This window comes from Eretmochelys imbricata, chromosome 1 (assembly GCF_965152235.1).
Source record: "Eretmochelys imbricata isolate rEreImb1 chromosome 1, rEreImb1.hap1, whole genome shotgun sequence".
NCBI lineage: Eukaryota > Metazoa > Chordata > Testudines > Cheloniidae > Eretmochelys > Eretmochelys imbricata.
In genome coordinates, this window is record NC_135572.1 from 290930556 (window position 1) to 290942726 (window position 12171).

General features: G+C 38.0%; 1 protein-coding gene across 7 annotated transcripts in view; it reads left to right on the forward strand.

The window, feature by feature from the left end:
• KCNC2 (potassium voltage-gated channel subfamily C member 2) overlaps positions 1-11002 on the forward strand; it is a 136004-nt gene extending 125002 nt beyond the window's left edge. Inside the window, exons 2-4 of one of the 7 annotated variants that reach the window (XM_077807731.1) lie at positions 571-1498; positions 4246-4413; positions 10893-11002. In XM_077807731.1, the coding sequence (XP_077663857.1) occupies positions 571-1498; positions 4246-4413; positions 10893-11002 (1206 nt within the window). Of the gene's footprint in view, positions 1-570; positions 1505-4245; positions 4414-8911; positions 9049-9751; positions 9814-10892 lie in introns of those variants that run through there. The other 6 variants (XM_077807734.1, XM_077807733.1, XM_077807729.1 and 3 more) reach the window with 6 other exon arrangements.
• The last annotated feature ends 1169 nt before the right edge of the window (positions 11003-12171 follow it).

The window sequence follows — 12171 nt, forward strand, 5'->3', positions numbered from 1 at the left end:
CAAAGCTGGGCTGCTGGAGAGCCCAGCTCTGAAGGCAGAGCCACAATCAACAGCAGTAAGAAGTAGGGTGGCAATACACCATACCATGCCACCCTTACATCTGCGCTGCTTCGTACAGAGCTGGGCCTTCAGTCAGCAGCTGCCATTCTCCGGCCGCCCAGATCTGAAGGCAGCAACGCAGACGTAAGGGTGGCATGATATGGCATTGCCACCCTTACTTCTGCACTGCTGCGGGCAGGGCGCTGCCTTCAGAGCTGGGCACCTGGCCAACAGCTGCTGCTCTCTGGCCACTCAGCTCTGAAGGCAGCACACAAGTAAGGCTAGCAATACTGTGACCCCCTAAAATAACCTTGCGACCCCCCCTGCAACTCCCTTTTGGGTCAGGACCCCCAGTTTGAGAAACTCTGGTCTCCCCTATGAAATCTGTATGGTATAGGCTAAAAGCACTCAAAAGACCAGATTTCACGGTCCATGACGCATTTTTAATAGCTATGAATTTGGTAGGGTCCTACTTATTAATATAAAGGACTTTATGGTTCTAATTTCCTTTTTCTTTCCTTTTCTTTGCAGTTCATTGCTTTTGCCTCTTTATTCTTCATCCTAGTTTCAATCACAACCTTTTGTTTGGAAACCCATGAGGCTTTCAATACTATTATAAACAAAACCGAGCATGCCATCAATGGCACAGAGGCGGTTCTACAGTATGAAATTGAGACTGATCCTGCTCTGACATACGTGGAAGGAGTCTGCGTGGTGTGGTTTACATTTGAATTTTTAGTCCGTGTTGTTTTTTCACCCAATAAACTTGAATTCGTCAAAAACCTCTTGAATATCATTGACTTTGTGGCCATCCTGCCCTTTTACCTAGAGGTGGGCCTGAGTGGGCTCTCCTCCAAAGCTGCTAAGGATGTGCTTGGCTTCCTCAGGGTGGTGAGATTTGTGAGAATCCTGCGAATCTTCAAGCTCACCCGGCACTTTGTAGGCCTCAGAGTGCTGGGCCACACACTCCGAGCTAGCACCAATGAGTTTTTGCTGCTGATAATATTCCTGGCACTAGGCGTGTTGATATTTGCCACCATGATCTACTATGCTGAGCGAGTAGGGGCCCAGCCCAATGACCCATCTGCTAGTGAGCACACACAGTTCAAAAATATCCCCATTGGCTTCTGGTGGGCTGTGGTCACCATGACTACCCTTGGGTATGGGGACATGTATCCTCGGACTTGGTCAGGCATGTTAGTGGGTGCTCTGTGTGCTCTCGCTGGGGTGCTGACCATAGCCATGCCCGTGCCTGTCATTGTCAACAATTTCGGAATGTACTACTCCCTGGCAATGGCGAAACAGAAACTTCCAAGAAAGAGGAAGAAGCACATCCCTCCTGCTCCGCAGGTGAGCTCCCCTACCTTTTGCAAGACAGACTTGAATATGGCCTGCAATAGCACACAGGGAGATGTCTGCCTGGGCAAAGACAACCGGCTGATGGAACACAACAGATCAGGTAGGACACAATCTCAAATGCATGTCTTCTAAATACTTTATAGACCAGTATGTTTAGTAGGTGTCAGAAAGCATTAAATCTTTCTGCAACTAAAAGATGTAGTTCCCTCCCCTCTCCCTTCACTCCAGTGTTTGCGTGTGTCAGTCTTGTAGATGGCAAAATAGTTACAATGACATTCCCAGGTCTGTGCATAGCTGGTCTATACAGTTTGCTTGCTATGTTGTGAATGCTTTTTCTGCTGATGACATCCACCATTTATTTTGCCTGTTGTTTGTTTCATTGTACTGATGTTCTTTTGTTTTCCTGCATGATTGTGACTATCTGAACAGCTACCATGTTCCACACCATTGAACTCCATGCTGTTCTGCTTAGTGTTTGTCTCTTGTGTCAGCTTTGCCTATGGCACATAGTGGCATATTATGTAAGATGCAATACAAGAGGAAGTAATTTAAAAGAAACAAGTGCTTTACCTTGTAAAGGACAGCACTCATCGGAAGAATATAGAAAGCTGGCTTCTAGCTTTCAGATTTCTTCCCATTCAGAACTCCAATTCCCTGGCAAGAAGTACTTCCCACATCTGTATTATATGAGACATCACATTGTGTTTTTACTGTTGTGCTGATAATATGACAGATATTAAGTTGAAGTAAAGCTTCTTGGTGAAAAACTGAAAAGGGCCATCATCAGCACCACTCGAGATGTCATTTCTCAGCACACATTGAATATCGTTTGAGATTAAAGAACAAAGTTAAGTAGCGTTTAGTTTAATTACTATAGATTTGCAGTCACAAGTAGGACTGGTCAGAAAGCAAGAATTCCATTTTGCACAAAAGTTTGAACCCTAACCTCTGGGTTTTAGAATTAGTCTCGCTCTTTCGCTCTCTCAATCTCTCGTGTTGGAACTGTTCCACTTTGTACAAATAATTAAATATTTATTGGGAAAAAGAGAGAGCCTTGTGATTAAAGCACTCACATGGCATGCAGGAGACCCAGCTTCAAGTTCCTGATCTAAATTAGGCAGAGCAGGGTCTTGAACCAAGATCACCTATATTCTTTGCGAGTGCCCTAACTATGTGGCTATTGAGTATTCTGGAGCTGGGCTCTGTCCAGAAATTCCATCATGGACCTGAAAAACATTCCAGATGAAAGTTTAGTTGAAACCAACAAGTTTCTGAAAAAGTTTAGTTTTCAATGAATCAGCATTTTCTGGCAGGAAAAAAAATCTTAAAAAAATCCTGACCAGTTCTAGTCACAAGGCATTTTTTTTTTCAAATCTGTTAACTCTTATGCTGAACACAGTTGTATTGCAAAGCTCTCATATAAATCATTAGGCTCCTTTTGTAAAGTCAATAAGTAATAATAATGCAAAAACATGCCTTTCAGTGTTGCAGTAGCTGGATCTTGCTCTTTAGAGGGAAGAAGCTGAAAATTGTGACTGTGAAAAGTATCTTAATTCTGTTCTGACATTATGCCACTGCTTAGTCTTAGGTTAAAAGAAGATCAATTAAAGAGAGAGTTCTCTCTTTGAGAGAGAACTCTGCGAAAGTTCTCAAGCAAAGGTAACACAGATTTTTTTTAAATTCTAAAGATATCAAAAAAGGGAGAAAAACTTTCAGATGACTGTGTTGTGGGTGGAATATAGTTAGTTTTACAGTGCTGGACTGATACACATTCTCAGACAGCATCTTCAAAGTGTTAATGACAACAGCTTTTCTGTGTCATTGAGTCCTGCTAAAGGCATTCCAGAAGGGAGGAGGCTCTGTGTGACAGCACAGAGAGATAGTTTTAGTGAGTCTGCTGATTTATTTACAAGGTGTTATAATCCTTGAGGTTAGAGAAAAAAATCTTAAAGTGATCTACTTCTGGGTTTTTTTTTTTCTGTCTCTCTCTCTTGGATAGCGCCACCATTTGTGCTCCATATCTAACTTCATTTCTTGTGTAGTTATTGGGATTGTTGTGCATAACTTCAAGGTAGAATATTGCCATTTGTGGCCCCAATTCAGGAAAACACTTAAGCACGTGGTTAAGTGCTTTCCTTAATGGGGATGGTTTCTTGAATTGGGTCCTGAAATGCTACATATTTCTTGTTTTAAAAGAGGGGGTTTTGGGAAAGCAAAAGTGGGTGATGTAGAGAGTCTATTGTGTGCTGAATCTTAACCACACTGACTAAGGACCACATTTAGCCCTGAGCTATATATGATTAAATGTAACTCCCATTGAAATCAATGTTAATTGTGCATTTCAGGGCAGGCTTTGGCCCTAAACATTTATCACTTAATTCCTGTCTCAAAAGTTCTTTTAAAAACTATTCAACAGCAAAATGGTCAACATGACTTCTTTTTTAATAAAGAAGATAGTCAAAGAGATGAACACAATATTAAAACAATTATGGCAGACTACTGTTGGAAAGGCTAGAGTCTATAAAGGCATGTAATTCAGTAGAATAGCCTTTTATCTGATGACATTTTATTTTATGTTAAGCTAGTCGAGCCTTAGGAGATATCTCAAATAGGGCTGGGATATTCAAAAAATGATTTGTTCTTGAATAAAACATTTACTTTTGCTCTTTTGCTGCATTTTGTAGTGATTAATGATGAACTGCAATCTTTTTCTTTATTCTTATCATGACATTATTACTGTTTTTTGTACTTGAGTGATGGGAATATCCAGCATTCAACATAAGCTCTTTGTGATGTCTCATTTCCTCATTCATTATTGTCTGTAAATGGGCATGGTGCTTTAACCAGTGTTATCAGGTGAAGACAGTGCAGGAAGTGAGCAGCCACTCTCACCTGGGGAAAGGCACCCACCAATCAGACGTTCTAGTACCAGAGACAAAAACAGAAGAGGGGGAACATGTTTCCTACTGACAACAGGTGATTACACGTGTGCTACTGATGGAGGGATCAGGAAAGGTATGGACTTCTTTCATTAGATCATAAAAGGTCACTCAGCAATGTACTTGTGAAAAGCAAGCTTCAAGTAAAATAAGATGTGAACAACTGCACTATTAGGAAAGATTGTAAATCAGTTCAATGCCTTCTTTCTTTCTTTCTTTCTTTCTTTCTTTCTTTCTTTCTTTCTTTCTTTCTTTCTTTCTTTCTTTCTTTCTTTCTTTCTATCCTTTTCTGGTCCTTCCTTTTAGAAAACATTCTTTATTTTCCTCACTCCCCTACCCAAAAGTGCTTTGTGGTATATCTGACAGTCATTCTTCTTGTGTCTTCATTTGTCTGTACCCTACAAAAAAGACTGCAATGTAGCTCTTTCTCATTAAATCACTCATGTGCTTCTTTAAAAATCCCCTAAATCCTCCTGAAAGACAAGTGAATGATCCAAAAATAATAGTTCACATTTAATACTTTTTTAAAAGATAGCTACATTAATGCCATTTAAAGGGGCTGACAAATTGAACAAGCCCAAAGGGTTTTGTATTGAGCACAGCAAAACCTATTCAATAGAGTTTCTACCCTGCCATTTTGGAAGGTATTTGATTTGAAAGCCAAGTTTACGATGTCCCAAGGCAGTTTATCAGCATAGCAATATCACTAAAGGCTGGAAGGTTATTCAGAAATGGAATGGTCTCCACCAGCCAGAATTGTGGTGCAGTGCAGTTAGGGTCTGATCCTGCAGGGTGCTAAACACCTCCTATAAGAAACTGAACATGCTCACGTCTGATTGCTCAGCATTTTGTAGACTCTTGGGTGGGATTTTCAAAAGTGTTCCACATTGGCCTCTTTCTACTGCCATTGACTTCATAGGGAGCAGAGTTAGGCCAAAATTGGTCACTGCTGAAAATCTTGCCCTTAGGCCACATTCCAAAGCTCATACAAGTCAATTTGATTCATTGGATTGACTTCACTAGGAACTGGATTGGGCCCTTAGTGAATTGCAATAATGTGATGGTTTTCAATAACTACATAGGATGCAAATCTCTGAACTGTTATGTGCTACTGCTATCAGAATTCACCTTCTGTATGTTTGCAACTGGATCTAATTAAAAAAAAAGATTTTTGAAACTTAGAAAATTCTTTTGCTGCAAGTTTTCTACCAGCTCTTTCCACAACAAACGTATCTGTCCCAACTGCTTGTTTCATCCAACCGACGAAAAGAGTTTAGTTCTAACTTCTGTTGGTCATTCTACTAGCCACAATGGGACACTATTTTAAAAAAATCAAAAGATCTGAGATCTGAATGCAGAAATGTGAATGTAAGTGTGTACAGCTGCATTTCTGTGCATAACTACAATTGGAGAATAATATGATTATTCATTAATGGGTGGTAGTAACACGAGCAATTGGAGTGATATCATATGCAGGTGTAGGTGTTCAACTGTATATTTTTTGCTCACAGATCCTAGGCCTCTGCCCATTGAGAATTAGAATCTGTAATATGTACTAGATATTTACAATTCTTCAAGAAATTCCTATTTAAGGCCCAGTCTGGCGAGGTACTGAGGAACTCATGCAAAGTGCTCATTACCCTTAATTCCTAATTACTCTGCACCTAGCAAGTTCAAGTGTATAATTTCCATTAGACATTTCAGTGTAACAACATGACATTGGTTACTGTTAACTTGGTAAAAAACAGAACTAGAACAGGTCAGAAGAACCAAACTTTTCTCTGCAATAAGTTTCAAATGAAAATTCGTGGTTCAAAAATTTTCATCTTAAAAATTTGGTGTTTTCTTTGGGAAGTTTCAAGCTGATGCCAACAAAAAAAAATTGTTTTGATATAGCTTAAAATATTTTCTTCAAACAAAAAACCCTGAAAGAAACAACATTTTAAATTTGAAAATTAGATATAAAAATGTTTCAGAATTTCCCCAGGAAATCTGAATTATGTTATTGATATTGACATTTTCTCATGGAAAATAATTGGTTCCAATGTTCCCACCATATTCTTTGGTGGGAATATTTTCTATCTGTAAAATTTTGACTGTCTCTAGCCATAAGAAGAAAAGGAGGACTTGTGACTTGTGGCACCTTAGAGTCTAACAAATTTATTTGAGCATAAGCTTTTGTGAGCTCATGAGCTGTAGCCTGCGAAAGCTTATGCTCAAATAAATTTGTTAGTCTCTATGGTGCCATAAGTCCTCCTTTTCTTTTTGCGGATACAGACTAACACAGCTGCTACTCTGAAATCTAGCCATAAGCTTCACTAGCAAAATACTTTTAACCATTGGGCCTGAAGTTTATTCAACACAGATTGTTACTTCATAATCTGAAAGCACTCTCAGGATATCATCAAAATAATTTGAATATTTGAAATTTAATTCACACATCAAATGCCATAGTTTTGCATTTGTTTATTTTGAGTTTCAATGCTTTTTCCTTTCATTGAAGACTCTCACTGACTTCAATGGGTTTTGGATCAAACTCTTACCCCCTGCTTCCATCCATCCTGTGTATTTTTTCCCCACTCTTCAGATCTCATTCTTTTTGTCATAGTATCTTTGCCTTCCCCCACCTATCAGCTCTCTTTTGCTTTTGCCATTTAAAAAAGGGGAAAGAAAACATAACAAAATATTGTCTTTCTAAGTTGAGTAAAAGACATCAACTAATTTCCTTTGAACCTCTCCATCTTCCCATATTGCCAAGAGTATGTTTTCAAGGGATTTGGACAAATATGAATAAAAATAGATTTTTTTTCTCAAGATATCTCTTTCTAATCTGTGCAAATACCAATAGAAGCCTCTAAAATGAATTTGAAATAAACTGGAGGTTTGTGAAGCATCTCAATCCAACCTGCCCTTGCAATCTGGAGATAACACTGCACAATGTATTAGCAGACTTTGGATTATAGATTTGCTTTTAGCAAATGTTTTCAGTACAACAGTCAAGAAATTTTGAGATTGGGAAAATATTAATTATAATTTTTATTATGTATTATTTGTTTGTGTCCAATATGGTTCACAATGTACTAGGCCCTGCGCAAACACAAAAGAAGACACAGTTTCTGCCTTAAAGAACATGTATTTTGGAGAGACCCTAGCACATAAGACCAGATTTTCCTAAAACTGCTCATCTCTTCCCAAATATGATATAAATACCACCAAACTTATCCTATGTAGAAGATGAGCAAGTAACTGCTCATCTGTATTTTCATCTACGCATTTAATATTCTTCAGCAAGAATTTCATGATTTCATTGCATGTACCTTACATTCAAATGCCCCAGTCCTGCAAACTGCTTGGATATCTGCTTAGTTTTAAGACAGTAAGTAGCATCATTGAGGTCAATAGGACTATTTGTGCTTACAGTTAACATGCACATAAGTATTCTCAGGTTTAGGGCTCACATCTTTTAGTATAAGGCAAAATTTGAAGTAGAACGTGGGAGGAATCATCCTGAAGCGTTTGCACTTTGTGGTATTCTTCTGGATCCTGTCCCTGAGTGTTTCTGTACAAACCAATGGGATTAACTCATTGCTTCATGGGTGGAATTATTCAGGTTTTATTGTCTAACATTAGTAATGTGGATTCCCTCTATTTGAGTTCTAAGACAGTGACGAGCAATGTTTTCCGGTGAGTTAAAAGCACAGTCTCTACTAAATTCAAACAAACCTATACGCAGCATAAAGTGGGTAGACTGAGCTGGCAGTACATGTGAACAGAAATGTTTGCAAGTGCAATGTTCCATCCAAATTGTGAGAGTTTTTAGATGTGACTACCCGATTTCAGAATTAATTTTTCATCACATTAGACTCATGAGCAGTCATGTTGTGCTTTTCATTAGAATCAGTTAAATAAGGACTGCAAATATTGTGATTTAACTTTGCAAATGAGAAAGAAATTGCAAATCTGAAAATTTAGCTATCTTATTATACTTTTATATTCGATGCAAACTCTGAGCCTTAACATTCCTGGAGATAGAGCTTCTTTACAACAACCTCATTTCATCCTCTACATGAATAACTATAAAATTACTTTATATAACTATATAGTTTTCTGTAACTTTAAGGAAAATCTACTCATATTAGAAACTGGGTTTAACACAGATTATATCTTTCTAACACATTTTTTACAATCTGTTCTTTTAAAGATCTTGAGTATATTACCCAGATGACTCAATCTACAGCAATTGGTCAATAGTACTCTGTGAATGACCAGATCATTACTTGATTTGCACTCAGTTGAACCCTACTAAAACCAATGGAGGTGTGCTGAAAAATAGGTCTAAAAGTATGTAGCACATATGATTTGTGATGGCTTTGTTTAATCTCACTGGAAAGGACAGCTACATTAAGATCCCTTTTTTTCTTTTCTTTTTTTCCCTTTTGTCTCAGCATTGAGCTTTTTGAAGACAAAGTCCCTTGAACCCAAAATAGTACATTTGATTACATTGCATTGTATTGTTTGTCTTTGTCTATTTTCTGGCTGAATTCAACTGATGTCTGTGCATTTTCTCATAAAAGGATATGAAAAATCCCGAAGCTTAAACAACATAGCTGGCTTGGCAGGCAATGCTCTGAGACTGTCTCCAGTAACATCACCCTACAGCTCACCTTGTCCTCTAAGACGCTCTCGATCTCCCATCCCATCTATCTTGTAAACCAGATGGCATCAATCGGCTACATAGCATTAATTCAAATACTGTTTACCACATTATGGAAATAAATGTAGCATTAACTGTAGGCTCCATAAATACAGTATAACTTCTGCATGATATAAATGTCAGTAGTGAGAAATGCCACTTGGGTAGCTGACGATTCTTACCTTGGCTTTTAAGATTGTCTAAAGTAGTGCTTCTCCTTTTATCTACTATATTGTCCTACTTTACCATAGCAATAAAAGGACAGCTAGTAGACTTCATTGGCCAGTATATTCAATAAATAAGTGTATTTTCAGGGAGATATATTAAAAATAATGTGCTTCCAAATGATAATCAATCATGCCATTGGACCTTCATTACTTGTGACTCTAACCCATTCTGAAGGTGTCTGGAATCTTGTCTTTGTCACACACAATGTGATTTGGGGCTGATCATTTGCATAGACCATACTGTCTCCATCACCTGACAGCAGTGTTGCAGATTACTGGGACCATAGATGGCTCTGGATGTGTGTTCTTGCATTGTACCATCCTGCTGAAATGAAAGCACTGATGAAATGGTCTGTATGTGGGATTGTTTTTTTGTTGTTTAACCTTTTTAATTTAGTTAAATTATTTGTTTTTAAATGGTTTGATTTCTTGATTAACTTTGGTACTAGATTGTTGTATCAGAGTTCTGAATGTTTCCGGTTGTTTGCACACAGATAACTGCAAAGAGGTTGTCATTACTGGTTACACGCAAGCTGAGGCCAGATCTCTTTCTTAATGGCTTGGGGAAGGCACAAAACATGAAAGAAAGGTAAACACCATCCAGGCTTGCAATCTTAAGCTAGCAAGTGCTGCTTGGTACTGTAGTCATTTTTCTACTCCAGGGTTCTTCAACATTTTCAGAGGCAGAGTGCCATGTAAAAGCAAGGAGATTATTACTTTTATCTGTACAAATATAGGAGGGCAATAGTTCTCAAAAGGGGTTTGACCAGCCTTAAATATGATTCATGAGCTTCATAAATTTCTTCAGTCAGTGTTCTGGTTTTTTTTTTGAGGTGCTTTGTTCTATATGTTGTTTCGTCTGTCTGTTTTGCTACGTGTCTGCTGTATTCTTCATCTGTCTCCATAAAGCACAGAAGTACCTTTAAAATGTCCCTATCTTTTAAGATAAACTGTTGAGTACATTTTCTCCTTTCCCCCCTTATTGGTACAGACTATACATTTCAAGTGTAAGTTAATATCCTTTAGCCTACTTAATGTGGGAACTCTGAAGATATTTGAAGTGTGGGATTTGGCAATGATTTTGCCATTCTAACTGGTTGTCTACTGCAGCCACATCAATCCCGCTACCTAGCAACCAACATTCATTACTGTATTCAAACTGTATCCCCTCCAGTGGCTTTTTCTTTCAATTTAAAAAGCAAGAACCTGTTTATGCAACAGTACAAGTGCAACAGTAGATTTGATATTTTTGGCTGGTGAGGAAAAAAAACACCCAACAACATAGTCTTATGGAAGAAGGGGGGAAAAAGAGCTAAACCAAGTCTTAAGAGATCCTTGAGATTGTTGAATAATCCCTGACTGTCATATGTTTTATTTTTCTTGTTAGGATGAGAAATAACTTTTATTGTTGACCATGTAACATGTTCTTCTGTATATAGCCTAGCCCTACAGCATGACCTGCATGTCAAACTTCTTGTACTATAATATCTTTATCAAAGTATACATTTCTGATATTTAGAGATGTACATTGATTTAGTTTTGGTAAAACATTGCCAATAGAGAGAGATAATTGCAAACAGCTTTTTAGCAAAGAAATTAATATAATATCTGGTGCTGCTGTTATATTGACTACAGTGTTGTACAGAATTTATCATGGATTTTTGACTGCTGAAAAAGGGACAATGGAATTTAGCCATACCAAGGACTGTACTGGAAAGAGACTACTGCTGCTGAATGGGCCATGATAAACAACTCGTGCACTGAACAGGTCTTTGCGCTGTCACACGGGAAGTAGAGATTATTATGAAGATGAAGGACTGATTTCAATTGCTGCTGCCAGTGGAAGAGGTGACTAGTCACTGTTGATGAGTCAGCTGTAAATACAATGTGTGTGCATGGAATATCAGCTTTTGCCATTTATGTCAGAGGAAGCTGAATTCAAAGTCGTCAGATCTCAGACTCCATGCAAAGGCCCACATGCCTCTCTCTGTGTATTCTTCCTGGTTCCTGCAGTATGGTCGTGCTCATGCAAAGGCACACACTTATAACGATAAATGATAGTGATGTAAACTACATCTGTCTTCACTTCCCTCATAACAAAGGTATTTTTTTTGCAAAGGTCATGACCGCGGACAGAGTGGGTTTTGCTACAAATCCTTGCTTTCTCAGTTTGCCATATCTATATTTTTATGAATTCCAGTGTACTTGACAATTTTTGTTTACTTTTCACTTCGATAAGAGAAATGGGACTGCAGACAAACATCACAGACTTTGTTCACAGTACACTGTCTTTTTTCATTGTTACCTCAGACTATAAGTATTATGAGAAATAAAATTCTGGCAGCAAGAATATTTGGGTTTTTTTAATTCAAACTATCACAGAAGCAACATCAGTAAATTTAAAATATGTATTAAAATTATATCCTAAAATGTATATTTTGCATAAGAGAGATATTCTTTGATCAATTACTTTTTGTGAGTTTTGTGGTAAATTGATCTAGTCTATTCTATGTCTTTGATGCATTGCAGTTGTTACAGTGTGTTAATTATGTTCTCCCCATCCTATTTAATGAGCTTTTCTCCAGATTCTGTTTGTCATCCTGGTATCCTGAATGTAGGGACTATCCCAGTTGTGAAACTCTGTATCGTGGAACTTTTGTGAACATGTCAAGGGGCATGCACAATCCTGGTGGAAACTAATAGAAATGTAACTAACTGAAATGGAGAATAAAAGGCAAATGATTTGGGGAGGAGCTTGGACCATACCTTATAATGCGGCTCATGTGCTTTCTTTAGGTTAACGGCTTTTGACCATTCTTATGATTCACATCATTCCCCAGACCAGTCCCCTGTGGCACATATGAAGAGCTCATTCAGAGGACTTTTGAGAACTGGGTTTGAATCAGTCTAAAAA